Source organism: Salmo trutta, chromosome 12, assembly GCF_901001165.1.
Source record: "Salmo trutta chromosome 12, fSalTru1.1, whole genome shotgun sequence".
Taxonomy (NCBI): domain Eukaryota; kingdom Metazoa; phylum Chordata; class Actinopteri; order Salmoniformes; family Salmonidae; genus Salmo; species Salmo trutta.
In genome coordinates this window covers 32,680,299-32,706,799 of record NC_042968.1, presented here as the reverse complement: position 1 = coordinate 32,706,799, position 26,501 = coordinate 32,680,299, and the positions used below count along the sequence as shown (strand labels likewise).

The window sequence follows — 26,501 nt, the reverse complement described above, 5'->3', positions numbered from 1 at the left end:
TATGGCAGGCCAAAACCTGAGAAGATTCCATACAGAAAGTGCCCTGTCTGACAATTTGTTGTCCTTCTGTTGCATCTCTATCGAAAATACAGCATCTGTGCTGTAAGGTGACACTTTCTAAGGCTTCCATTGGCTCTCTAAAGCCACCAGAAAGTGGAATGGGGTGTCTGCTGTCTCTGGGCAAAGTACAGCAGCAGAGTTTGTAAGTGGTCCGCCTGGGGACAGTGAGACTGAGATGCGCATTCACGAGACTTCTCCAATTTTTTCTTTCAGCCTTTGAATGAATACAACGTTGCCCGGTTGGAATATTATCGCTATTTTATGAGAAAAATAGCATAAAAATTGATTTTAAACAGCGTTTGACATGCTTCTAAGTACGGTAATGGAATATTTTGAATTTCTTTGTCACGAAATGCGCTCGCGCGTTACCCTTTGGATAGTGACCTGAACGCACAAATAAAACTGAGGTATTTGGATATAACTATGGATTATTTGGAACCAAAACAACATTTGTTGTTGAAGTAGAAGTCTTCGGCGTGCATTCTGACAAAGAACAGCAAAAGTAATCCAATTTTTCTAATAGTAATTCTGAGTTTAGTGAGCCCCAAACTTGGTGGGTGTCAAATTAGCTAGCCTGTGATGGCCGAGCTATGTACGGCGAAAACAAAATGTGCTTTCGCCGAAAAGCTATTTTAAAATCGGACATAGCGTTTGCATAAAGGAGTTCTGTATATATAATTCTTAAAATTATTGTTATGTATTTTGTCAACATTTATCATGAGTAATTTAGTAAATTCACCGGAAGCTTTCGGTGGGTATGCTAGTTCTGAACATCACATGCTAATGTAAAAAGCTGGTTTTTGATATAAATATGAACTTGATTGAACAAAACATGCATGTATTGTATAACATAATGTCCTAGGAGTGTCATCTGATGAAGATCATCAAAGGTTAGTGCTGCATTTAGCTAATGTTTTGCTTTCGCTGTAAAGCCTTTTTGAAATCGGACAATGTGGTTAGATTAACGAGCGTCTTGTCTTTAAAATGGTGTAAAATAGTCATATGTTTGAGAAATTGAAGTTATAGCATTTTTGAGGTATTTGTATTTCGCGCCACGCGATTCCACTGGCTGTTGACTAGTTCGGGACGCAAACGTCCCACCTAGCCCATAGAAGTTAATCCAGTGGCGTATCATCTTTGTGTTCCCCGGTCCATGAGGGTTCATCCCACCTTCCATATCTCCAGACTCAAGCCTGTGGTGTTCAGTCCTGTGGTTCTGGCCACTCGGCCTCCACCTCCGCCTCAGATGATAGTGGGACAGCCAACCTACACTGTGCGATGCATCCCCTCCAGTCACCTGTTCTGGCGTGGGACTCAGTATCTCATGAACTGGGAAGGTTACGGTCCTGAGGAGCGATCCTGGGTTCCGGCTCAGGATCTTCAGGGGGCGGCAGCATAGCCGAGTGGTTAGAGCGTTGGACTAATAACCGAAAGGTTGCAAGTTCAAATCCCTAAGCTGACAAAGTGCAAATCTGTTGTTCTTCCACGGAACAAGGCAGTTAACCCACTGTTCCTAGGCTGTCATTGAAAATAAGAATTTGTTCTTAACTGACTTGCCTAGTTAAATAAAGGTAAAATAAATTCTGGAATCATTTGGGATTTCTGTTGCCGTTCAGCTACCCTGGGTGGAACGTCAGGAGCCATTCCTTGAGGGGAGTGGTGGTCCTGTCACAGTTTGTTTTATTTGATTGTTTTTAAAAATTATTATTATTTGTATTATTTATTGAATATTTGAAACATATAATATACTTGCAGTGAAACTGCTCAAAAACTACATCATACCAGTCATCCAACAGATTCCCATTCAGAGCGACACACAGAAGCATCCAGGGTCAATGTTGACCGATGCTCATGGGGCATGTTGACCGATCTACCACCAGGCCAAAAAACGTGAACCCGAACCCTCCAAGATCCCCCACCGTTCCCCAATAGCTGTCCCTCAACCATTCGAGACCCCTCCCACAGTCCCCACACAGAAAAAAAAACTTTAATAAAAAATACAATTAATTCCATTCCCCACCCCCAAGATCCCTCCAATGTACCAACAACCAAGTGAATGAACTAAACAAAAAAAGGAAATGACAAAAGAAAACAGCAAACAACAATGCAAAAAAAATGAACAAAATAATAAATTTAAAACAAAAAACATCAAGGACAACTAAAATCATAACAGCAATGCCAACTTTATATGTTTGTGTGCATGTCTGGCACTATTACATTTTTTATTTATTTCACCTTTATTTAACCAGGTAGGCAAGTTGAGAACAAGTTGTAATTTACAATTGCGACCTGGCCAAGATAAAGCAAAGCAGTTCGACACATACAACAACACAGAGTTACACATGGAGCAAAACAAACATACAGGCAATAATACAGTAGAAAAATGATTCTATATACAATGTGAGCAAATGAGGTGAGATAAGAGAGGTAAAGGCAAAAAAATATAAAAAATAAAAAAGACCATGGTGGCGAAGTAAATACAATATAGCAAGTAAAACACTGGAATATAATGCACAGTCATATGCAAAACCATAGAACTCCGACAAGAAAACAAAGAAAACCTTAACATGACTACATGCATTGTCATTATTTTAGTTACCATCCATCAATGGTTGAATTGGGTACTTTTTCTTTGTACATGCACGGAGCCTCCAAGTGGCTGGAGCCAAACAACAGGCTAAATTAAAAAGACCCAAATAAAAAGTATGTGAAAAGATGGGGTCAAATGTCTTTTTTGTAATGTTTTGTTTTGTTTTTGTTACAACCAACAGGTCTACCTAACATTTGACATAACTAGTAAGCCTTACATCCTGAATGTATAGGGGCTCCCAAATATGGACCTGGGAACACACGGGAGGGCAGGGACCACAACCACCTTATAGGTAATTGAGCCGGAGAACATAATTGCTATATTGTAATTAAAAACAAGGACCCCTAAGAGAACACGGGACCAAGGCAAAGCAGGACCCATATAGAATTAAAACAACAGTTGTCACTGAACCCCACCCGCTGTCTGTGTCCAATTCCCCAGCGTCAAGACTCGGTAAGTTTTCACCCCAGGGATAGATCCTACGTCTGGCCTGTAGACACTCGCCCGTGTGTCTTAAGGATAGAAGCGGCCATCGACGTAATTGTTTACGATTTTGGAAAAGACTGTCCAGCTTATTCATCAGGGTTAGGAATATAGGGTAATCCCTCCATTTAAAGCTAAACACACCATAAAATAATTCACATCCTTGCAGGCTTTGGAAAATAAATATGAACTGACAGACTTCGTCGCATTTGTACTATCAAATTGTTCACATGCTAAAATGGTCACTTTGGAGTCGGGGCTATAAGCCATTGAAGAGATCCTGATGGCTTTTAAATCATGGCGACCACCCACAAGCTCTTCCACTGCATAGCCTGGTAATTTTGTAGCGCTAAGGGCCTGTTCAATTTGACAGAGCGCTAGGCGTATCTTAAGCCATTCTCTCATACGCAGTGCAGGAGAAAAACTCCCGGCTTTTGCAAGATAAAGGGGTCTGGGGCCGCTGTCTGTGAAAATCTTCACCGTTGAATCCTCAGGTTTGAACATATAAGTCATATGGCCATCACTAGTATCCAAAAACGCTTTAAAACATTCTGGGGCCTCACCCCAAAGATCCTCAATGCTTTTATCATTGGGTTCGCGACAAGAGGTGCATAGTACCCCGAGAATTGGCCTAGGAGACACAATGTTCTGTTTAATGTTCAGGGTTTTATTTTCAAATCTTGTTTAGTGTTCTGGGGCCGCATGTGTGTCTGGGGCGTATTTATAAGACGACTGCCTCCAACACATAACCCCCCGGACATTCCTAATTCATAGACAACAACCCTAAGAGCAATAAAATAGGTGGGTGTGGGGGCCATCCTCTTTGAAATGTTCAAACACAACCCCCCCAGCTCAACGAGGTCCCTACACATCAATCATCATGACAACTTCAAAGAGATGCAATATAGATATAACACACACTCTAACACGTGACAGAACAGGATAAAACTATATGACCCTAACCACGTGACACCTCCCCCCAGGATGTCCTGACTGGATGCCCTTATTTAGGCATGTACGCCCCAGCCGGACATAGGGTCATAAATCACGATTTTGACCGATGCCGTCTACTTTTTTTTCTCTTATGTGTGTGTTCTTGTATGTGTTTATTTGAATGAGAGTGTGTGTATATGCATGTGTACAAACACCTGCACGGCATCAGCCTCAGGCAAACCGGCATTAGTTGTAAAAACACTGCCACTTAGTGTCATTCAAATGTACTTTTTATTATGATTTTATTTTTTAATTTTTTTTGTACTTTTTCTTTGACCATCATTCTATCTCTCACACAGCAACTCCACTCCCACTTGTCTCCAATTCCACATATCAACCCTCAGCTTCCCTCAGCCCATCCCATCTATCTCTGCTGGCCACCCACTTCGGGTTTCTACGCATGACGTCTTTCAATTATACTGTGATGTTTAATGTACAATTTCAATCTATCTAATCGAATAGAATCCACAGATTGCGAGTTGAAGATAAATACTTTTAATAGGAGTATTAGTATATTAGTAATTGACTGACACGGTCTCTCCAGATCTCATAACAGTACTATTTCTATGGTCAATTTTAGATCAATGCTATGCATTTTCAGCCATTCCTGAACCTGAGACCAGAAACAAGCTACCTGAGGTAAATACCAAAATAAATGGTCTATTTATTCTGTATCCTCACAACAAAATCTGCAGAGCTTCGATCATTTTATGCCCCAAATATTCAACATTTTGATGGTGGCAAGAATTCTATATAATAATTTTAGCTGAAAAGCACAAAGTCTTGAATCTTGCATTGTTTTATATATCAACTCAGACACCCTGTACCATGGAATAAGTACATCAAAAATGTCTTCCCAACTATTTTGCAATCTGTATAACACAGTTGTCAACATCCTGGTCCTCAAATGAAACTGGTATACTTTCCTATTTTTATTCCTCCACTAGTTTTGATCCTTTATATTGGGCAGACAGACCAGTTCCCTACCTCCTCCCGCTGCCACCCGCCTCCTCCATTTTGGGAGCAATGCTGTAATCAATTGGTTGTAATCTTGGATTGAGTAGACCTTTCCGTACAATGTCCATGAAGGACATAACTCTACCATTCCAATTTACAATATCATTTAAGAACAAAATACCCTTTTCAAACATCTTTCCCATAAATACAGGTATTTTATCAACCAGCACATTTCAGTTCAGCAATAATATTTGTTGTAATATTTGTTCTATCTTTTCAGGGGGATGAAATTGAAATTGTAGCCAGCTCTGCAATGCTTGTTTGAAAAAGAGAGATACTTTGAAAAAAGTATCATTTTCAATTAATCGAAAATGAGACATGGCAATCTGCACAAAGGCAAAAAGGCCATTTTTAAACAAGGGATGAGTTTTTCTTAGTAATCTACTTGAGAACCATTTAGGGTTCAAATAAAACTTTTGAATGAGTGAAGCTTTTAGAGAGAGGTTTAGTGCTTTTATATTCAATAATCTCAACTCACCCAATTCATATTCATTATATAGACAGGCACGTTTTATTTTGTCTGTTTTAGCGTCCCAGATAAAGCAAAATATTTTTTGCTCATATGATTTGAAAAACGAATAATCAGGAGTAGGCAGCGCCATAAGTAAGTGCGTAAACTGAGATATGACTAAGGAGTTAATCAGGGCAATTTTTCCATAAATAGACAGGTATTTACTTCTCAATGGTTGCAGGATCTTGTCTATTTTTACAAGGTTTTAAAAAAAAATCCTTGTGGAGAGCTTATTTATATATTTTGTGATATGAATACCGAGTGTGTCTACTTCACCATCAGCCCATTTTATAGGTAAACTGCAGGGTAATGTAAAAGCTGTATTTATAAAATGATCCAATACGTAATATTGTACACCTATTGTCATGTCCTGACCAGTAAAGGGGTTATTTGTTCTTATAGTTTGGTCAGGACGTTGCAGGGGGTATTTGTTTTATGTGGTTCAGGGTGTGTTTGTGTATGTGTTCATGTAGAGGGGGTATTTGGTTTATATGGTTCGGGGTGGTTGTTTATGTAGAGGGGGATTTGATTTGTTAGTCCAGGGTTTTGGTTATTGTTCTATGTTAGTTTAGTTCTATGTTCAGTCTAGTCGTTTGTATTTCTATGTTTAGTTAATTGGTGTTGGGGCCTTCAGTTGGAGGCAACTGTCTATCGTTGCCTCTGATTGAAGGTCCTATAAATAGGTATGTGTTTTGTCGTGGGAGATTGTTGCTGTGTATAGCTTTGTGCCTTACCGGCCTGTTCTTTGTCGTCGTGTTTTTTGTATACGTGTTTATTTCGGTTTTCCATATTTGTCCTTTAATAAAAGAAGATGAGTATACATTTTCCCGCTGCGTCTTGGTCTAAACCAGTGGTTCTTAACCTGGGTTCGATCGAACCCCAGGGGTTCGGTGAGTCAGTCTCAGGGGTTCGGCGGAGGTCAAGACACACACCCGACTCATATGATTCGTGATGACACGCCCCGCTTGGCCATCATTGGCTGCAGGTGATCACGCAACATCGCTTGGCCTATCTGTGCTGCAGGGAATTTGGCGCGCTCAGTAGTCGAATTGTGACTGTCGTGATGGTACGTCGTGTGATTTCTTTCTTAATATTTTAATCCCTTCATACTAACTATGTCGAGCAAAAAAAGAAAGTGGTCGGACGAATATGTACAATATGGATTCACATGTATAACGGAACGTGATGAGAGTCAGTGTCCTAACTGCATGATTTGCAATGCCAAGTTGAGCAATTCTAGTCTAGCACCGGCAAAACTAAGAGAACACTTCCTTAAGGTGCATGGAGATGGACAATACAAGAACACAACGCTCGCTGAATTCAAGGTGAAGAGAGCCATTTTTCCAATTAAGAAGGGTTCGGTGAATGCGCATATGAAACTGGTGGGGGTCAGTACCTCCAACAAGGTTAAGAACCACTGGTCTAAACCCTACGACACCCGTGACACCTATCATAATTAGGTTTAGTCCAGAGAGTACAGAAAGTTATCTAGATCTTTATTGAGACATTGCAGGGATCTACAGTGAGGGAAAAAAGTATTTGATCCCCTGCTGATTTTGTACATTTGCCCACTGACAAAGAAATGACCAGTTTATAATTTTAATGGTAGGTTTATTTGAACAGTGAGAGACAGAATAAGAACAAAGAAATCCAGAAAAAAGCATGTCAAAAATGTTATAAAATGATTTGGATTTTAATGAGGGAAATAAGTATTTGACCCCTCTGCAAAACATGACTTAGTACTTGGTGGCAAAACCCTTGTTGGCAATCACAGAGGTCAGACGTTTCTTGTAGTTGGCCACCAGGTTTGCACACATCTCAGGAGGGATTTTGTCCCACTCCTCTTTGCAGATCTTCTCCAAGTCATTAAGGTTTTGAGGCTGACGTTTGGCAACTCAAACCTTCAGCTCCCTCCACAGATTTTCTATGGGATTAAGGTCTGGAGACTGGCTAGGCCACTCCAGGACCCTGCCAAAAATAATCACACAGCCATTTTCAAAGCAAGCAATGCCACAGATGTTAGAAAATTGAGACAAGATATTATGTGTGTAGCAAATCTTAGTAGGTTGATGTGTATGATATTGGATGTGATACAGTGAGAGTGTGTACGATGTCTGTATAAGAGTAAGACTATATTGTGTGATGTCCAAATAAATAATAACTCTGGCAATTTGCATGGTTGAGTGTCTATGTGTGTAACATGTAGTGCGTATAGCCTTAATATTCATGATGATAATTGTAATCCATATTGTATCACCACCATAGTTGCATCATAATTACCTTTAACATAATTGAAAAACACATCCCAGGATTTCCATAGCAATTGACGTTTCACATGATGATGAAAGAGACCTTGCATTACTCTAGAGACAGCTTCACTACAGTACAAATGTATTCCGTACAATATGTTATTATTCCCCAATGCCCCTATTCTGATATCTTCCCCTTGCTTGTTGTAAACATATATAAACTTTTAGACAAATACATAAAAAGATAAACAAACAATAAACACATTAAATTATAAAACAGTTCTCGACAATAGAGAGCGAGGGAGAGAAGAGAAGAGAAAAGAGAGAAAGAGGGTGAGAGAGGAGAGGAGAGCGAGATCAGGTGTGTGTGTGTGTGTATGTATAAGTCCGTATGTGTAAGCAAGCATGTAGTTGAGTACGTGTGTATTCATATCCACTTCATAATGTTCAGATAATTTTACAGTTCCCATACCTTCTTTTTTTCATAACCTGAAGTCCCTGTAGAATTTAGTACAGCCATGGTGTTATGGAGCTGTCTCGGAATAGCTGTCCATCTATAAAGAGTTTGTCCACAATGATAAAGGCACGCCTACCATTCTTCCTTTGTTGTCTTTGTACCGGATACAGTCTCTTACTGCATTCGTTTATCTCTTCCTTGGAATTTGGTGCCTTTAAGCTCCCTTCCTCTGCTTTTGATCAGCTCCTTTTTTTGGTAGTGTTCAAATTTTGTGATGATCGGTCGGGGACCCTTGGTCTTGTCGCTCCGAGCTCCAAGTCTGTGTACTCGGTGGAAAGCCACCTTGTTTACAGTCTCTATAGGAAGTTTCAAGCCAGATTGCATGAATTCTCTGATCGCGCCCTCTGGATTATTGCATGCGTCCTCAGGAATCCCAGAAAAAAATAGATTTTCAAGTAATGCTACGACTTTGTATGTCTAGTAGCGACTCCTTCATCACCCTGTTTTCCCTGAGTAGACAATCCATGTTGGAATCGTGGATTTTTACCTTGGCTGTGAGTGTCTTGTTTTCTCTTTGGAGAGTGAGAATTTTACTCTGGCTGAACTCCAAACCCCCTCAGCCCTGCTACCTCCTCACACAACTTTTCCAGTGTTTCATGGATTCCAGCCAGAGCACTAGCCTCTACCTCAATGGTAAGTAAATTGTCCGTGTCTATAACCCTAACCCTAACCCAACCACCTCTACAACAAGAGGACTGTTGACGCTTGAGTTAGATTCTCCAGGTACATAATCAGTAGGTAAGACAAAAAGGCTTTACAGCGAAAGCAAAACATTAGATTATGTCAGGAGAGTACCCTGCCAAAAATAATCACACAGCCATTTTCAAAGCAAGCATATATGTCCCAAAAACCAAAACCACAGCTAAATGCAGCACTAACCTTTGATGATCTTCATCAGATGACACTACTAGGACATTATGTTATACAATACATGCATGTTTTGTTCAATCAAGTTCATATTTATATCAAAAATCAGCTTTTTACATTAGCATGTGATGTTCAGAACTAGCATACCCACCGAAAACTTACGGTGAATTTACTAAATTACTCATGATAAACGTTGACAAAATACATAACAATTATTTTAAGAATTATAGATACAGAACTCCTTTATGCAAACGCTATGTCAGATTTTAAAATAGCTTTTCGGCAAAAGCACATTTTGCAATATTCTGAGTACATAGCTCGGCCATCACAGGCTAGCTAATTTGACACCCACCAAGTTTGGGGCTCACTAAACTCAGAATTACTATTAGAAAAATTGGATTACCTTTGCTGTTCTTCGTCAGAAGACAAGACTTCTACTTCAACAACAATTGTGGTTTTGGTTCCAAATAATCCATAGTTATATCCAAATACCTCCATTTTGTTCGTGCGTTCAGGTCACTATTCAAAGGGTAACGCGCGAGCGCATTTCGTGACCAAAAAATTCAAAATATTCCATTACCGTACTTAGAAGCATGTCAAACGCTGTTTAAAATAAATTTTTATCCTATTTTTCTCGTAAAATAGCGATAATATTCCAACCGGACAACGTTGTATTCATTCAAAGACTGAAAGAAAAAAATGGAGAAGTCTCGTGAATGCGCATCTCAGTCTCACTGTCCCCAGGCAGGCCACTGACAAACTCTGCTGCTGTACTTTGCCCAGAGATAGGAGACGCGTCATTCCGCTTTCTGAACACTTTAGAGAGCCAATGGAAGCCTTAGAAAGTGTCACGTAACAGCACAGAGGCTGTAATAACGATAGAGATGCAACAGAAGGACAACAAATTGTCAGACAGGGCGCTTCCTGCATGGAATCTTCTCAGGTTTTGGCCTGCCATATGAGTTCTGTTATACACACAGACACCATTCAAACAGTTTTAGAAACTTTAGAGTGTTTTCTATCCAAATCTACTAATTATATGCATAATCTCGTTTCTGGGCAAGAGTAGTAACCAGTGTAAATCGGGTAAGTTTTTTTATCCGGCCGTGAAAATACTGCCCCCTAGCCCCAACAGGTTAACGTGTATGTACCTTTCACTTCCAGTGAAATGGTGGTTAGGGGCGGGGTTGTTGTTGTTTATGAGTAGGAGGGCTGATCTAGGATCAGGTCCCCCCTGTCCATATAATCCTATTTTCTATTATGTAACAGACAAAACAGATCTTTGATCACCACTCCTACACTCAGACGGTTAATGAATACGGGCCCAGACTTTAAAAAAAGCCTTGCTAAGCAGAGTCATGCTGTAGTACAATGTCACCATTTAGTGGCTGTAGGATGAACTGTGTCTAGATAACGTGTGTTCATAGACACTGGGGTGTGATTGTAGTTGTGACATTTGTCGTGGAAATTCAGTACCGAGAGAGACTTTGTCATTTCTTCAAACAATCATCTTAATATAATAGCAATTAATTATTGAAATAATGAAGCTGTCAACCCAACAGTCAGGGCAGAGAGCCTAACTGAAAATGAAATAACAGATATTATATAGGATGCTTATAAAAAATGCTTAGTCAGGCTGGTTCCAACCTCTCCCATAGCCACCTTGGTCCATCTCCTGGTTATCTGCACGGGATGTTATTTTACTTCCAACCCGGCTTAGTTTCCCAGATGCCATGAAGATGACACAATGAGGTAGTGTCACACACACCACATCTTATCTATGGAATGGTCCCGTGTGGCTCAGTTGGTAGAGCATGGTGTTTGCAACGCCAGGGTTGTGGGTTCGATTCCCACAGGGGGCCAGTATGAAAAAAATGTATGCATTCACTACTGTAAGTCGCTCTGGATAAGAGCATCTGCTAAATGACTAAAATGTGAATGCCAGCTGTAGGTTTTCACCTAGCCATCTCTTAATCAGTTGCCAGCCCAAGCTTCAAAAAGACTTCTCTCAGAAAGGAAGAGAACAGAAATATCTTACTCTTAGTTAAGTATATAACCGTTAACTATTAACATAAATCAAATCAGGCAAATATGTAATTTTCTATCACACTTTACAAACTACAGTACAGCAGAACATCATATCTTCCCAACAAACCAGACAATCTTCACCTCCAATCATAGAAAGCAATTCAAGTTACGTTGTAATCAGTCTTTATTGTGTGTGTTTGTGCGTGTATGTGTGTGCATATCTGCAAGTATGTGTTTGTGCATATTTGTGTGTGTGTGGACGCGTTTAACCAGAAGTCCACACAAAAATGTGTTAGCCCCACACTGTCAAATGCTTTTTCTATGGGGTTTAGGGTTAACATTAGAATTAGGGTTAGAATTTGGTTCAGGATTAGGAGCTAGGGTTAGTTTTAGATGTTTAGAGTTAGGAGCTAGAGTTAGGCTTACAGGCTGACTACACCGTGCGCAAGCGTTGCAAAATAAATTTTGAAATCTATATTATTCAATTATTGCACCCACACTGCTCGCGCCCGCCAACGAGCATCTGTGTTGCCAAGGGGGAAAATAGAAGTCAGTTCTATTTCTGATGCAGGTCGCGCTGCAAGTCCTGCCTCTTCCATCTCCTCATTGGTTTATAGAAGCAGGTACCCACGTGCCATCTCCTCATTGGTTATACCCATGTGGATGACTGAAAGACGAATGAGGTCGGTGGCGATAATGGACCGGGAACATCTTCCTACCCATGCACGGACCTAGCATGACAAGAACCCAGCGAAGTAACGGTATCGGCCAACAGAACAGGTTTACCGTCCTCTGTAGACTCCCACTGTTCAGCCTCAGAGGAACGTGCATAATAGGGTTTTAACAGATTTACATGACACAGTTGGTGTGCTTTTCTCCGTTCTGGAGTGGCAACTAGATAGTTTTGGTCAGTGTACTGGCGCACAACCATATACGGATCTTGAAACTTGGCTTGAAAAGGAGAACCAACAATTGGCAGCAGAGCAAGAACCTGGTCACCTGTACTAAAGTGACGAGGCTCAGTTCGCCGATCAAATATGCCCTTCATCCTCTCCTGTGAAGATGATAGCTTCTCTTTAGCCATTTCACCAGCGGCGTACAGGCATCGCCGGAAATCACACACATAAGAAAACAGGGACTGAGGGGGCTCGGGAGACTTCCAGTCATCCTGGAGAACAGATGGAAGTCCACGCACCCTATCTCCAAACACAAGGTCATTTGGACTGAAACCCGTGCTCTCCTGTGAAACCTCCCTAGCGGCTAACAGTAACCAAGGCAACCCCTCCTCCCAATCCTTATCCAGCTCAGTACAATAAGCTCTTAATGAAGACTTAAGTGTTTGATGGAAACGTTCCAGTGCTCCTTGACTCTGCGCGTGATAGGCGCTAGACAAATTGTGTTTAATATGGAGCTGTTGGAGAACCTGACCAAACAGATTAGAGGTGAAATTAGATCCTTGATCACTCTGAATGACCTTAGGGATTCCAAACAGTGAGAGAAACTGAGTCAAAGCTTTTAGCACAGACTTAGTGGTGATAGACCGGAGAGGATAGGCAGCAGGAAACCTAGTGTTCTGACACATCACAGTGAACAGGTAACTACTACCCTTTTTCGAACGAGGCAGAGGACCAACACAGTTAATAATCAGATACTCAAAAGGTTGGCTGAGTATAGGGATAGGAAACAGTGTACCAGCTTAATAGCTTGATTAGGTTTACCAGTTAATTGACAGGTGTGACAAGTTTTGATGAACTCAGAAACATCCCTCTTTAACCTAGGCCAAAAGAAATGTCTTAGTATGCGATTGTAGGTTTTCCTCACACCAGCAACATCGTTGTGAGAAGTTGTCAACACCAACTCACAAAGTTTATCTGGTACAACAACCTGACTAATCGCCTCCCCCACAAAACAACTACCATGAGACACCCACTTTCTCATCAGGACATCCTCTTGGAGAAAATAGCCATGGGCGACATCTCCCAACTGTCAATTTGGGACGCAGAGGCTGGGTCAATTTGTTTGTGTGACTAGTGTGGTGTTCTGGGGTCCTTGTTGTTCGGCCATAATATAATATTCAACCTGACTCCATTTTCATGTGAACAATGCTATAGATGCTCTATAATCTCCCATAAGTGTTCAACTGGTTTGAGATCTGGTGACTGAGATGCACGCAAACCCTTTAAAGAGGCAATCAGCAGGTGAAACAATAACAAAGCTTTTCTCCACAGACTGCAGGAAAAATAACAGATTCAAATCAGATATGCACTTCAAACTGCCAATGTGAGCACGGCTTAAATCATTGTTTCAATTAAGGATTCTAGCTTCAAATCCCTTATGCTCCTTTGAGACCTCTTTCAAATTCTCTGAAATCTCTTCTAGCAATGGAAGCCAAAATAATGGGCAACTGGGCATTTTAATACATGACCCTAAGCATGATGGGATGTTAATTGCTTAATTAACTAATGTACTACATGTGAAAGCACCTGCTTTCTATATACTTTGTATCATTCATTTACTCAAGTGTTTCCTTTATTTTGCGGTTACCTGTATGTCCTAGCATTAAGTTATGATGTTAACTTTAGACAGGGATGTTAGAACCTTCACATTATGCTATGTGTAGTGGAACATTTATCATTAGACCATTACATTGAAGATTAATACAAGGAAAATGACTGAAATATGAGGACTACTGTACGTAATTATCCATTTAAAACTAATGTATTAGTTATGCAATAAGAATACAATTATAAAATAGTACATGCCAGAAGTCTTCAATGCCAAAAGATGCAAATATCTAAAGTATAAAGTATAAAACACACTATGGCATACAAAACGTACACCGGGAGATTGGTTTACAATGACTCCCTGAATGAAACAACCCAACACTTTTTATCCCAACTACAGCGGAAGGCGGTCTCAATAACCCCCATCGCTTAATTACCATCACTTTGCTTGGCCAAAAACAATAAACAAAAGGCATAAAAACATCACACTCATTCTTGACTCAAATCATCACAACTCAATCTAAATGATAGGAGAGCACATCTTTGTCGATCCCACTTTGAACTGACCGCCGTCCAGTGAACAGATTAACACAGTAACTCTGTAAAAATAAATCCATAACACTTAGGCTGCGTTTACACACGCAGCCCAATTCAGAATTTTTTCTTCACTAATTGGTCTTTTGACCAATCAGATCAGCTCTGAAAAAGATCCGATGTGAAAAGATCTGACGTGATCGGTCAAAAGACCAATTAGTGAAAAAAATGGGTCTGCCTGTGTAAACGCATCCTTACAGTACAATAGAACATATCAAAATTCACATCTCTTTATGAACTCTTGAAACAATCGAAAACTATGGAAATCATCACGCTGGACCTGCAAGTCACATCTCGTCTATTTTTCCACTACAGTATGAGAAAAGCCTTTAAATGTTTCTAGTGCTGTACAGTCATAAAGAGAGAGATCTAGAACGACTAGGGACACACTGGGAAAATAAAATCTACTTCATTCAACCATTTGCTTCCACATTAGTTATATTTTGAAAAAAAAGAAAGATATTTCAATGGAAAACATTGTTAATCCCTAGAAGAAATGGAAGCACAGATTGGATGATAAGATGCTACAGTCAGAGACTGAAGCTGTGATCCAAGAAGATCCTGGGATGCAGGATGAGGTAATATTCTCTTTAGTTGGAGGATATTTCATTGTTGTGTCAAGCAGACTATAATTGATAGTCCAGAGTCTTATGAAGCAGACGCAGAGCACCCAACACATCATGATCTATGGAGCGTTTCTATTCACACATGTTGATCAAACAGGATTAGCAGACAGATGTGGTGCATTTTACATTTTTTACATTTTAGTCATTTAGCAGACGCTCTTATCCCGAGCGACTTACAGTAGTGAATGCATACATTTCATTAAAAAAAAATCCCGTACTGGTCCCCCGTGGGAATCGAACCCACAACCCTGGCGTTGCAAACACCATGCTCTACCAACTGCAGACACCAGCCACTAGAGGGAGGTACAGCACTGGTGTGTGATAATAGAATCACATCAACAACACCAGAACAAAACACACTGAACTTCCTCAGGAAACACTAAACATCAAAAGTCCCTCCTGTACCTCCTGTTCTCTTCCATACTGACCTATAGATGGGTTCAACGGTCAACACTGATTAATATACAAGAGCTACTGTTCCTGATTTGGGGCGGCAGGTAGCCTAATGGTTAGAGCATTAGCCCAGTAACTGAAAAGTTACTGGATTGAATCCCCGAGCGACAAGGTATAAATCTGCCGTTCTGCCCCTGCTCGACAACTGCAGGGTGCGGGCACAGATCGCACTGGCCTGTGAATGCTCCCTGACGACACAGTGCGCATCACCGCACAACACAGTGCCTGCCCCGTCACTTGCTCCCCACAGTAAGCACGGGGAGTTGGCTCAGGTCTCCAACCTGAATCCGCCAATCTCCCTGTGTGAGGCCCCCCCCCCCCCCAATTTTTTTATTGGGGCTGCCTCTCGCACTTGCCTCGTGGCTTGTACAGCGCCTCATAGTAATGCTGCTCTGCCTCAAGTTCCTCCTTCGGTCGGCGATACTCCCCAGCCTGACTCCAGGGTCCTTCCCCATTCAAAATGTCCTCCCATCTCTCCTGCTGCTCCTTTCCACGCTGCTTGGTCCTTTGGTGGTGGGTTATTCTGTCACGGCTGTTTGAAGGAGCATACAGGACCAAAATGCAGCATGTTTGTAGTTCCACATATTTATTAAACATGAAACTGAAACGCAATACACTTAAATTACTTGAAAACACAAAACAACAAACCGTGACGCAGAGAGGAAAACACACCACTCAAAAAATAATAACCCACAAATAACAATGAGAAAAACCCCTACTTAAATATGATCTCTAATCAGAGGCAATGAGGATCAGCTGCCTCCAATTAGAGATCAACCCCAAACAATCCCAACATAGAAATAGAAAACTAGAACTTAAATATAGAAATAGAAAACATAGAACATCCCAAAACACCCCCTGTCACGCCCTGCCCTACTCTACTATAGAAAATGACATCTTACTAGGGTCAGGACGTGACAAACATACAGGACTGTTGAGTCTAAATGAAGAGTAACATGCAGGACTGTTGAGTCTAAATGAAGAGTAACATGCAGGACTGTTGAGTCTAACTGAAGAGTAACATGCAGGACTGTTGAGTCTAACTGAGGAGTAACATACAGAACTGGTGAGTCTAACTGAAGAGTAACATACAGGACTGTTGAGTCTAACTGAGGAGTAACATACAGGACTGTTGAGTCTAACTGAAGAGTAAAATACAGGACTGTTGAGTCTAACTGAAGAGTAACATACAGGACTGTTGAGTCTAACTGGCAAAATTATTTTCTGATTGTTTCAAGATCTAAAATATAAAAGGTAACACTTTACTTGAATGGGGTATACTTAAGACAATTATAAAATCATTGTGAAACCAGTCATAACACCATGAGTGTTGAACTATCATTCATAAGAACCTGTTAACAATACTATTTAATAACCTAGTACTACCTTAAAGAATCTAAACTGTCACTTTAAGGAGTCATTATTGTCATACTAACCATAGTCCATGGTCATATTCTTCAGGTTTCTTCTCACATACTCAGCCTCTCTCTGTTGCTGTGGGTCTGAGATGAGAGTAGCTATGATCTTATTCATGTCAGCATTTCTGATGTCCATCAGTTCTTTCTCAAATGTTGCCTCTTGTTTTAACGCAGCATTCTTCTTACTGAGTTCACGAACATCATGTTTAAGATTAGAGTTCTTCTGCTCCAAGTCTGAGTTTAACTTAGAGATGTTCTTCAGTTCAGAGATCAGATTTTTAGTTTTAGGGTTCTTCTTCAGATCAGAAAGTCCCTCAGAATCTTCTTCCTCCTCTTTAACTTCCATCACCTTTTTAGAGACACTCTCCCTCTCCTTCTCCTCCTCCTCAGTCCCCATAGTCTCCTCCTTAAGAGAAAACATGAAACACACAGTTCAGGTAATATAATACTGTAATGACCCGGCTGGGTCATAAAAGGAAAAGAGACGGACTCCAGGTGTGCAGGTCAGAACACAGGTTTATTCCTAAACTGGGCTATTGTTGTGGCCACAGCCCACGCCGCTAAATACCGAACGTACACAATTACACCATGTCGGGTTAAGGGTCACCCCCATAAGAACAGATCAAGGCCCGAACAGAAAAGAGAGAGAGAGATGAGACAGCAATCCCTATTTATGCATTTCCAAATCCCGCGGGATTACCCATCACACCCTTTCCCTCTGTCCTGACACATTCAACCCCTGCTAGTAGCCATGAGAACCATAACACACCCACGAACACAGAACACAATACCGGGTCGTTACATAGCCCCCCCCTTTCTAAACCCTAGCCCCTAGGGTTACACAACAAAATCCTTAAAACGACCCGGAGGTCGCATCAGTCTCTTGGGCCTCCCCGTGGCTCTCCCCGGTGAACCCCCAGAACACTCATCTGCCCCAATGTCATTTCCAGCGCCCTCTGAAGAAGCAGCCCCCATCCCAGGCTCAGGTTGCGCTAGAGTCTCCTCATTAGACTGTTCCCGTGGGCTCACATCAGAGACCTCACTCCCATTTCCTACCGTTTTCCTCCCTCTGTAGGGTGCCAATCGGTCCCGGTGGACCACCACCTTCCTGCTCCGTGGGGGGACCTCCACCCGGTACGTCACCTCCCCCACTCTCTCTATCACCAGACACGGCCCCACCCATGCACTGTCCAGCTTTGGGCACCGCCCCTTCTTGCGCGTGGGGTTGTGAAGCCACACACATTCTCCCGCTCCAAAGTGCCTCCCCCTAGCGCGCGAGTCGTAGTGGCGCTTTTGGCGGACCCCTGCGTTCTCGAGTTGCTCTCTTGCGAAGGTGTGAGCCGCTTCTAACCGGTTCTGCAGACGACACACATAGTTCGGGCCAGGCAAAACCCCGTCGTCATTATCAGAAGGGTGACCAAACGTCAGTTCGGCTGGGGTGCGCAACTCACGACCTAACATTAGTAGCGCTGGGGAGCACGCAGTCGATTCTTGAACAGCCGACCTACATGCCATAAGAATAAACGGTAAGTGGGTGTCCCAATCTCTCTGGTGTTTTGAGGTAACGATGGCCAGCTGCTGTGCTAACGTTCTGTTAAATCTTTCCACCAGCCCATCACTCTGGGGGTGAAGTGGCGTAGTGCGCGTCTTCTCCGCGCCTAACCGTCTACACAACTCTGAGAACACCCGTGACTCGAAGTTTCTCCCCTGGTCGCTGTGAATAGACTGTGGCACCCCAAACCGACTGATTATTCCCCCCACCAACGCATCAGCTACTGTCGCTGCCTCCTGGTCTGGGAGAGCGTAAGCCTCCGGCCACTTGGTGAAGTAGTCCATAGCGGTTAGAATCCACCTGTTACCGCTGTCTGTGGTTGGAAACGGCCCCACTATGTCTACCCCCAGTCTCTCCATGGGCTCCCCTACTGGGAATTGTTGTAGGAGGGCGTGTGACTGACCTGGAGGTCCTTTTTTAGCAGCACACTCGTCGCACTGCCTACAAAAGTCCTCAACATCCCTCCTGTGCCTGGCCCAATAGAAGCCTTTACGCACGCGCTTTAACGTTTTGGAGACCCCAAAATGCCCTGCGCCAACTCCCCCGTGAAGCTGCTGTAACACGCTCCCCTGCAGCCTTTTGGGCACCACTACCTGCCACGTAATTTCTCCAGTCGCTGGCTTTTTCCACCCCCTCTGGAGCACTCCCTCAGCCACTCTAAGGACTGTGAATTTAGCCCACAGCCCCTTGGTGACTGGTGATAGAGGGGCTACTTCCCCCCACGGCGGTCGTCTTCGCTCTTCCACCCACCGCAGCACAGGACGCAGCTCTGCGTCCTCCTCCTGGCGACGCCTCCACTCCCCAACGTCCACAGCCTCAAGCTCCCGGCACTCTGTCACCCTCAGCTGACTCACCGGGGCGGTGACTCCCTCCTCCCTGCACAGTTCTCTCTCTCGCTCCACCCGTTTGGCGCAGTACCCACAGCCATGCTCAGCACACGGGCGGCGGGACAAGGCGTCTGCATTGCTGTGGCGAAGGCCGGCTCTGTGCTCCACCTGGAAGTCGTAGGGTTGCAGCTCCTCCAGCCAGCGGGCAATCTGACCCTCTGGCTCCTTGAAGGAGAGAAGCCACTGCAGGGCGGAGTGATCCGTCCGGACCACAAACGGCAGGCCCCCCAGGTAGTACTTGAAATGGCGTACTGCTGCCACGACAGCCAAAAGCTCTCTCCTTGTCACGCAGTAGCGTTTCTCTGCCTTATCAAAAGTTCTGCTGTAATAAGCTACTACGTGTTCCCCATCAGGACCACGCTGAGCCAGTACAGCCCCCAAACCCTCATTGCTTGCGTCGGTGTCCAGGATGAACGGACGGTTCGGGTCTGGTGAGGCCAGGACAGGAGCCTCCATCAGGGCACGTTTGAGGGCCTCAAACGCCCGCTGGTGCTCTTCGGTCCACTGAAAAACAGTGTCCTCCTTGAGAAGGTGGTTCAAAGGAGCCGCTACCCCCGCAAACCCCTTCACAAACCTACGATAGTAGGATGCCAGCCCCAGGAAGCTCTTAACCTCTTTTTTTCCCCCTGGAACTGGCCACCCCCTCACAGCCTCTACTTTGTCTGGCATCGTGCTGATGCCCTCACCACCCAGCTGATGCCCCAGGAACGCCACCTCCCTTTGCATGAAATGGCACTTTCCCGGATGTAATTTTAGCCCTGCCCCCGAGATCCTCTCCAACACTCGCCTAATTGCCCCCAGTGCCCCCTCAAACGATGTGCCGTGCACCAATATGTCGTCTAGGTACACAACACACTCGTCTCTCGGAACCCCCGCCAGCACTCTGTCCATGAGCCTCTCAAAGGTGGCAGGAGCATTACAGAGCCCGAAGCACAGCACCTTGAACTGCCAATGGCCCCTATCTGTCGAGAAGGCCGTTTTTTCACGTGCCCCTGGCGAGAGGGGCACCTGCCAGTAGCCACTGCGCAGATCAAGGGAGGAGAACCACGAGGACCCTCTCACGTGGTCTAGCGACTCATCAATCCTCGGTAGGGGATAAGAGTCTTTAGTGGTGATAGAATTTAGGCCCCTGTAGTCAACACAAAACCTAAGTTTACCCCCTTTCTTGGGCACCATGACGACCGGCGCGGACCATGGGCTATCTGATGGCTCAATGAAATCAGCCCGCAACATGTCAACAATAGCTGTGTCTGCTGCTTCCCTCCTGGCAAGGGGAATACGACGGGGCCGAATTTTAATGGGTCGGGCATCCCCAGTGTCTATTTCGTGCTGAACTAGGTGCGTTTGTCCTACCTCATCTTCCCCCCAAGCGAAGCTATCTTTAAAGTCCAACAGCAGCTGCTTTAACTGTCTCTGTTGTCCCTCATCCAGACCCTGACAGTTCTTCAGCCACACAGCCTCAACGGCGTCTATAGCTTCCTCCTTCCCCCCATCGGGCTGATGGGGTGAAGGAGCCAGTGTGTTTTGGGCTACTGAGCTGCCTGTGCTTGCACCATGATGGGGAGTGAAGGCCGTCGCCGCCGGAGACAGCTGCTGGAATGGCACAACGACCAAGGGAGCAGCCGGGATGACCGGTGGAGTTTCTGCAAGCTTGGAGGAAGACGGAGGGACAGCCCTGCCCCCTGCTGGCCCTCCCGAAGTCGACATTCCCACTGTGGGCCCCCCCGACAGCCTCAAAGTGCCCGACGCTAAGTCCAACTGAGCCCCACAGTTTTTCAAAAAGTCCATTCCCAGTATACAGGGGTCCTGCACCGCTGCTACCCATGCCGGACACCCCACAGTTCTCCCCCCCACAGTCACAGATAGCTGACACTTCCCTAACATGGGGGCTAGCTCCCCCGTGACAGTCCGTAGCTGGACAAGGGTCGGCTCCACCCGCACCCCAACAGGTAGTATGTCCGGTCTCACCAGGGTTACTGTAGAGCCCGTGTCGACCAGGGCCAAACATTCCACCCCCTCCACCTTGACGATGACATTACAGAAGTCCCCAACGGTGGTACGTCCCACCACAACTACCGGACTAGGAAACACGGCGGCAGCTACACCCTGGGGGAGCAGGTCCCCACCCTCTTGTCTGCGCTGCTGGGTACCTCTTTTGCTTACAGTGGGTTTGGGGGCGGGGGGGTGGGTCCGCGCTGCCCCCTGCGCGAGAACCCGCCGTCGTTTCCCTGGTGACGGGGTAATCTGCCACACTCCCGCTGAATGTGGCCAGGCTGGCCACAACCCCAGCATACAATAGGAGTTGAGCTGACACTGCGACGCTGCCTGGAGCCCCTCTCCATGACAAGCGAAGCAGTCTTGACTAGCCCGCACAACTCGTCGGCCCACTCTGGTTTCATGACCCCTGGCACCCCAGCCACCGCTGCTCTCACCTCTGGTTGACTGGCGACTTCCACTCTCACTCCCTCACCCCAGATCAGCTCCCTCTTCCTGGCTATCTCCACTGCAGCCCGCAGAGATGGTGGGTCCGCAATCTGAACATGCTTACCCAGTTCGGTGGAAGAGAGCGCTCTAATAAAACTGTCCCGTGCCAGCTCGTCTTGCACCCCAATCGGCATAGTTGCATAAGCCCGCCTGGTCAGGCTCAGAATACCACTTGCCAACGCCTTTAATGATTCCCCCTGAAGTCTCTTTTTGTTACTCAGTTCAATCCGCAGCATGTTGGGCTGCGCGTCGCTGCCGAAACGGCCCCCCAATGCCTCCACTAGCGCACCGTAGTCGCCCCTCTCGTCCGGGGCTAGCGTTAACAGGCATTCCGACGCCTCCTCTGCCAGGCTCAGGGCAAGCTGTAACGCTTTCGTCTCGTCAGACCACCTCCCGGCTGCAGCCAACAACTCGAATTGAGTGAAAAAAACTTCCCATTTACCTTGTCCATTGAACTTTGGTAGTTTAGCCGCTACCGTGGCTAATGGCAATAGGCCGCCGCCATCTCTGTTTACATACGCAGGCCCCGCCATTTCCGCACCCGGTGACGTCGATATCCCCGTCGCCGTGACGTCTGCTCTCGAGCGGAGTGAAGGAAAACCCGCCAGTTCTGCCATCTTGCTGACTGACAATTTAACTCCCGCCATGTGGCTCTCCAGCTCATCTACCGCTGTCGCCGCCCGACCCTCCCGACCGGGTACCCCCGAGCCCACAACGGACACTTTGTCCGACTCTTCCTTAATTTTCTGCCTCGCCCCAAGCATCATGACCGTAGATGCGAGTTACGCTAAAGCCAACCCGGCCTATACTGAACAGCTAACTCGCCTAGTCTCGATCCCGTAGTTCGAAAGCACTTCTGACACCAATGTAATGACCCGGCTGGGTCATAAAAGGAAAAGAGACGGACTCCAGGTGTGCAGGTCAGAACACAGGTTTATTCCTAAACTGGGCTATTGTTGTGGCCACAGCCCACGTGGCTAAATACCGAACGTACACAATTACACCATGTCGGGTTAAGGGTCACCCCCATAAGAACAGATCAAGGCCCGAACAGAAAAGAGAGAGAGAGATGAGACAGCAATCCCTATTTATGCATTTCCAAATCCCGCGGGATTACCCATCATACCCCCCACCCTTTCCCTCTGTCCTGACACATTCAACCCCTGCTAGTAGCCATGAGAACCATAACACACCCACGAACACAGAACACAATACCGGGTCGTTACAATACATTCACAGTTCAGTTCATCTCATTCTAATAGTGTTATAAGTGCTTGTAGATAAGTGTTTGTAGTCATTTCACATAGTGTATTGCTAATGACAGGACCTCTTTGATGCTCTCTGTCTGTCCAGCATTGCCTTGGTGGCCTTTGTGTCCCCCGTCCCCAGTGACCTCAACCAGGGTGTGTCTCTGCAGTGCTGGGACAGTGTAGTGCTGCCTGACGTGGCTCTCACAGTAGGAGACAGTGCAGGTCAGACAGGAATTACATTTACATTTAAGTCATTTAGCAGACGCTCTTATCCAGAGCGACTTACAAATTGGTGCATTCACCTTATGATATCCAGTGGAACAACCACTTTACAATAGTACATCTATATCTTTTTTTTGGGGGGGGGGGTTAGAAGGATTACTTAATCCTATCCCAGGTATTCCTTAAAGAGGTGGGTTTCAGGTGTCTCCGGAAGGTGGTGATTGACTCCGCTGTCCTGGCGTCGTGAGGGAGCTTGTTCCACCATTGGGGTGCCAGAGCAGCGAACAGTTTTGACTGGGCTGAGCGGGAACTGTGCTTCCTCAGAGGTAGGGGGGCCAGCAGGCCAGAGGTGGATGAACGCAGTGCCCTTGTTTGGGTGTAGGGCCTGATCAGAGCCTGAAGGTATGGAGATGCCGTTCCCCTCACAGCTCCGTAGGCAAGCACCATGGTCTTGCAGCGGATGCGAGCTTCAACTGGAAGCCAGTGGAGAGAGCGGAGGAGCGGGGTGACGTGAGAGAACTTGGGAAGATTGAACACCAGACAGGCTGCAGCGTTCTGGATGAGTTGTAGGGGTTTAATGGCACAGGCAGGGAGCCCAGCCAACAGCGAGTTGCAGTAATCCAGACGGGAGATGACAAGTGCCTGGATTAGAACCTGCGCCGCTTCCTATGTGAGGCAGGGTCGTACTCTACGAATGTTGTAGAGCATGAACCTACAGGATCGGGCCACCACCTTGATGGACTTCATCGCTCTGAGCTTCTGTCCAGAGCAGATATCACAGGCCACATCCCCAGGCCCAGCATAGCCCAGAGCAGGGAGGGCAGGACTGAAGCCTGCCTGATGGAGCCCCTGGAGCAACCTGGCCAAGGCTGTGTTAGTGCAGAGTACAGGCCGGACTCTGGATCTCTTACTGCACTGGAGACACACATAGTCTCCTGCAGGGCCGGGCTGGACCCAGTATGTGCTGATGCACTGCCTGCAGTAACTGTGTCCACAGGGAATGGAGACTGGGTCCCTCAGCACCTCTGAACACACAGAGCATCTGAACAGATCCTCAGTCAGCAGACTGGCACTGAGAAAGAGAAAGAGAGAGAGAGAGAGAGAGAGAGAGAGAGAGAGAGAGAGAGAGAGAGAGAGTGGGGTGTTTAAAAAAATAATAATTAAGCTACTCATTTCAACACTCACCTCAGATCAGGGGTCAAGGTTTCTCTTTTAAAGTCAAAGGGTGGCACCATTGACCTGGCACTATTCATAGAGAGACAGCTGGGAGCAGGAGACTGCATTCTCTCCCGCTTGGCTCTGCAATTCATACAAATTATAGTTATCTGTAATGATATCATCACATTATCTTCTGTGTTGTCTTAAAGTGAAAGCAGATGAAACTAAACACATTCATCAACCGTGAAATACAGTAAACCGCCAAAATAAAGGAAACACTTGAGTAAATGAGGGCTCTGTTATGGTGTAGGGTGCATTTTCCTGGCATGTGATAAGGTCCACTCAACCCCTTAGAAGGCAAGGTAAACGCCAATAAATACACAGCCATTCTGATCACCTTCAACATCAGACTCCCCCTCTCTCTGACTCACCTCCTGCTCATGACTTCAGGGTCTCCCTCAGGCTCCACACAGTCTAATGTCTGATTTAGACTCTGGACTGCTCAGACAGATCTCACTCACAAAACCTAGCCAGTTAACATAAACAGTTATGTCTATATATACAGTCGTGGCCAAAGGTTTTGAGAATGACACACATTTTAATTTCCACAAAGTTTGCTGCTTCAGTGTCTTTAGATATTTTTGTCAGATGTTACTATGGAATACTGAAGTATAATTACAAGCATTTCATACGTGTCAAAGGCTTTTATTGACAATTACATGAAGTTGATGCAAAGAGTTAATATTTGCAGTGTTGACCCTTCTTTTTCATGACCTCTGCAATTCGCCCTGGCATGCTGTCAGTTAACTTCTGGGCCACATCCTGACTGATGGCAGCCCATTCTTGCATAATCAATGCTTGGAGTTTGTCAGAATTTGTGTGTTTTTGTTTGTCCACCTGCCTCTGAGGATTGACCACAAGTTCTCAATGGGATTAAGGTCTGGGGAGTGTCCTGGCCATGGACCCAAAATATCGATATTTTGTTCCCCGAGCCACTTAGTTATCACTTTTGCCTTATGGCAAGGTGCTCCATCATGCTGGAAAAGGCATTGCTCGTCACCAAACTGTTCCTGGATGGTTGGGAGAAGTTGCTCTCGGAGGATGTGTTGGTACCATTCTTTATTCATGGCTGTGTTCTTAGGCAAAATTGTGAGTGAGCCCACTCCCTTGGCTGAGAAGCAACCCCAAACATTAATGGTCTCAGGATGCTTAACTGTTGGCATGACACAGGACTGATGGGAGCGCTCACCTTGTCTTCTCCGGACAAGCTTTTTTTCCAGATTGCCCAAACAATCGGAAAGGGGATTCATCAGAGAAAATGGCTTTACCCCAGTCCTCAGCAGTCCAATCCCTGTACCTTTTGCAGAATATCAGTCTGTCCCAGATGTTTTTCCTGGAGAGAAGTGGCTTCTTTGCTGCCCTTCTTGACACCAGGCCATCCTCCAAAAGTCTTCGCCTCACTGTGTGTGCAGATGCACTCACACCTGCCTGCTGCCATTCCTGAGCAAGCTCTGTACTGGTGGTGCCCCGATCCCACAGCTGAATCAACTTTAGGAGACGGTCCTGGCGCTGGCTGGACTTTCTTGGGCGCCCTGAAGCCTTCCTCACAACAATTGAACCGCTCTCCTTGAAGTTCTTGATGATCCGATAAATGGTTGATTTAGGTGCAATCTTACTGGCAGCAATATCCTTGCCTGTGAAGCCCTTTGTGTGCAAAGCAATGATGACGGCACGTGTTTCCTTGCAGGTAACCATGGTTGACAGAGGAAGAACAATGATTCCAAGCACCACCCTCCTTTTGAAGCTTCCAGTCTGTTATTTGAACTCAATCAGCATGACAGAGTGATCTCCAGCCTTGTCCTCGTCAACACTCACACCTGTGTTAACGAGAGAATCACTGACATGATGTCAGGTGGTCCTTTTGTGGCAGGGCTGAAATGCAGTGGAAATGTTTTTGGGGGATTCAGTTAATTTGCATGGCAAAGCGGGACTTTGCAATTAATTGCAATTCATCTGATCACTCTTCATAACTTTCTGG

The 26,501-nt window shown here is 45.1% G+C and overlaps 2 protein-coding genes across 3 annotated transcripts in view; both read right to left on the bottom strand.

Moving 5' to 3' along the window:
- The window catches only part of LOC115203365 (E3 ubiquitin-protein ligase TRIM39), a 41,384-nt gene that overhangs the window by 13,788 nt on the left and 1,095 nt on the right, over positions 1-26,501 (bottom strand). The window contains exons 3-5 of one of the 2 annotated variants that reach the window (XM_029768004.1): positions 24,895-24,989; positions 24,491-24,604; positions 16,929-17,316 (exon numbers count right to left, since the gene is read on the bottom strand). In XM_029768004.1, coding sequence (XP_029623864.1) covers positions 16,929-17,307 — 379 coding nt within the window. In that variant the 5' untranslated portion in view covers positions 17,308-17,316; positions 24,491-24,604; positions 24,895-24,989. Of the gene's footprint in view, positions 1-16,928; positions 17,360-23,064; positions 23,129-24,490; positions 24,605-24,894; positions 24,990-26,501 lie in introns of those variants that run through there. The other variant, XM_029768002.1, reaches the window with a different exon arrangement.
- Positions 17,655-22,600, bottom strand: LOC115204763 (uncharacterized). Its single transcript, XM_029770470.1, has 2 exons — positions 21,662-22,600; positions 17,655-21,551 (listed from the first exon to the last, which is right to left on the bottom strand). The coding sequence occupies exons 1-2, from the start codon at positions 22,598-22,600 to the stop codon at positions 17,748-17,750; spliced, it is 4,743 nt and encodes a 1,580-aa protein (XP_029626330.1). The 3' UTR covers positions 17,655-17,747.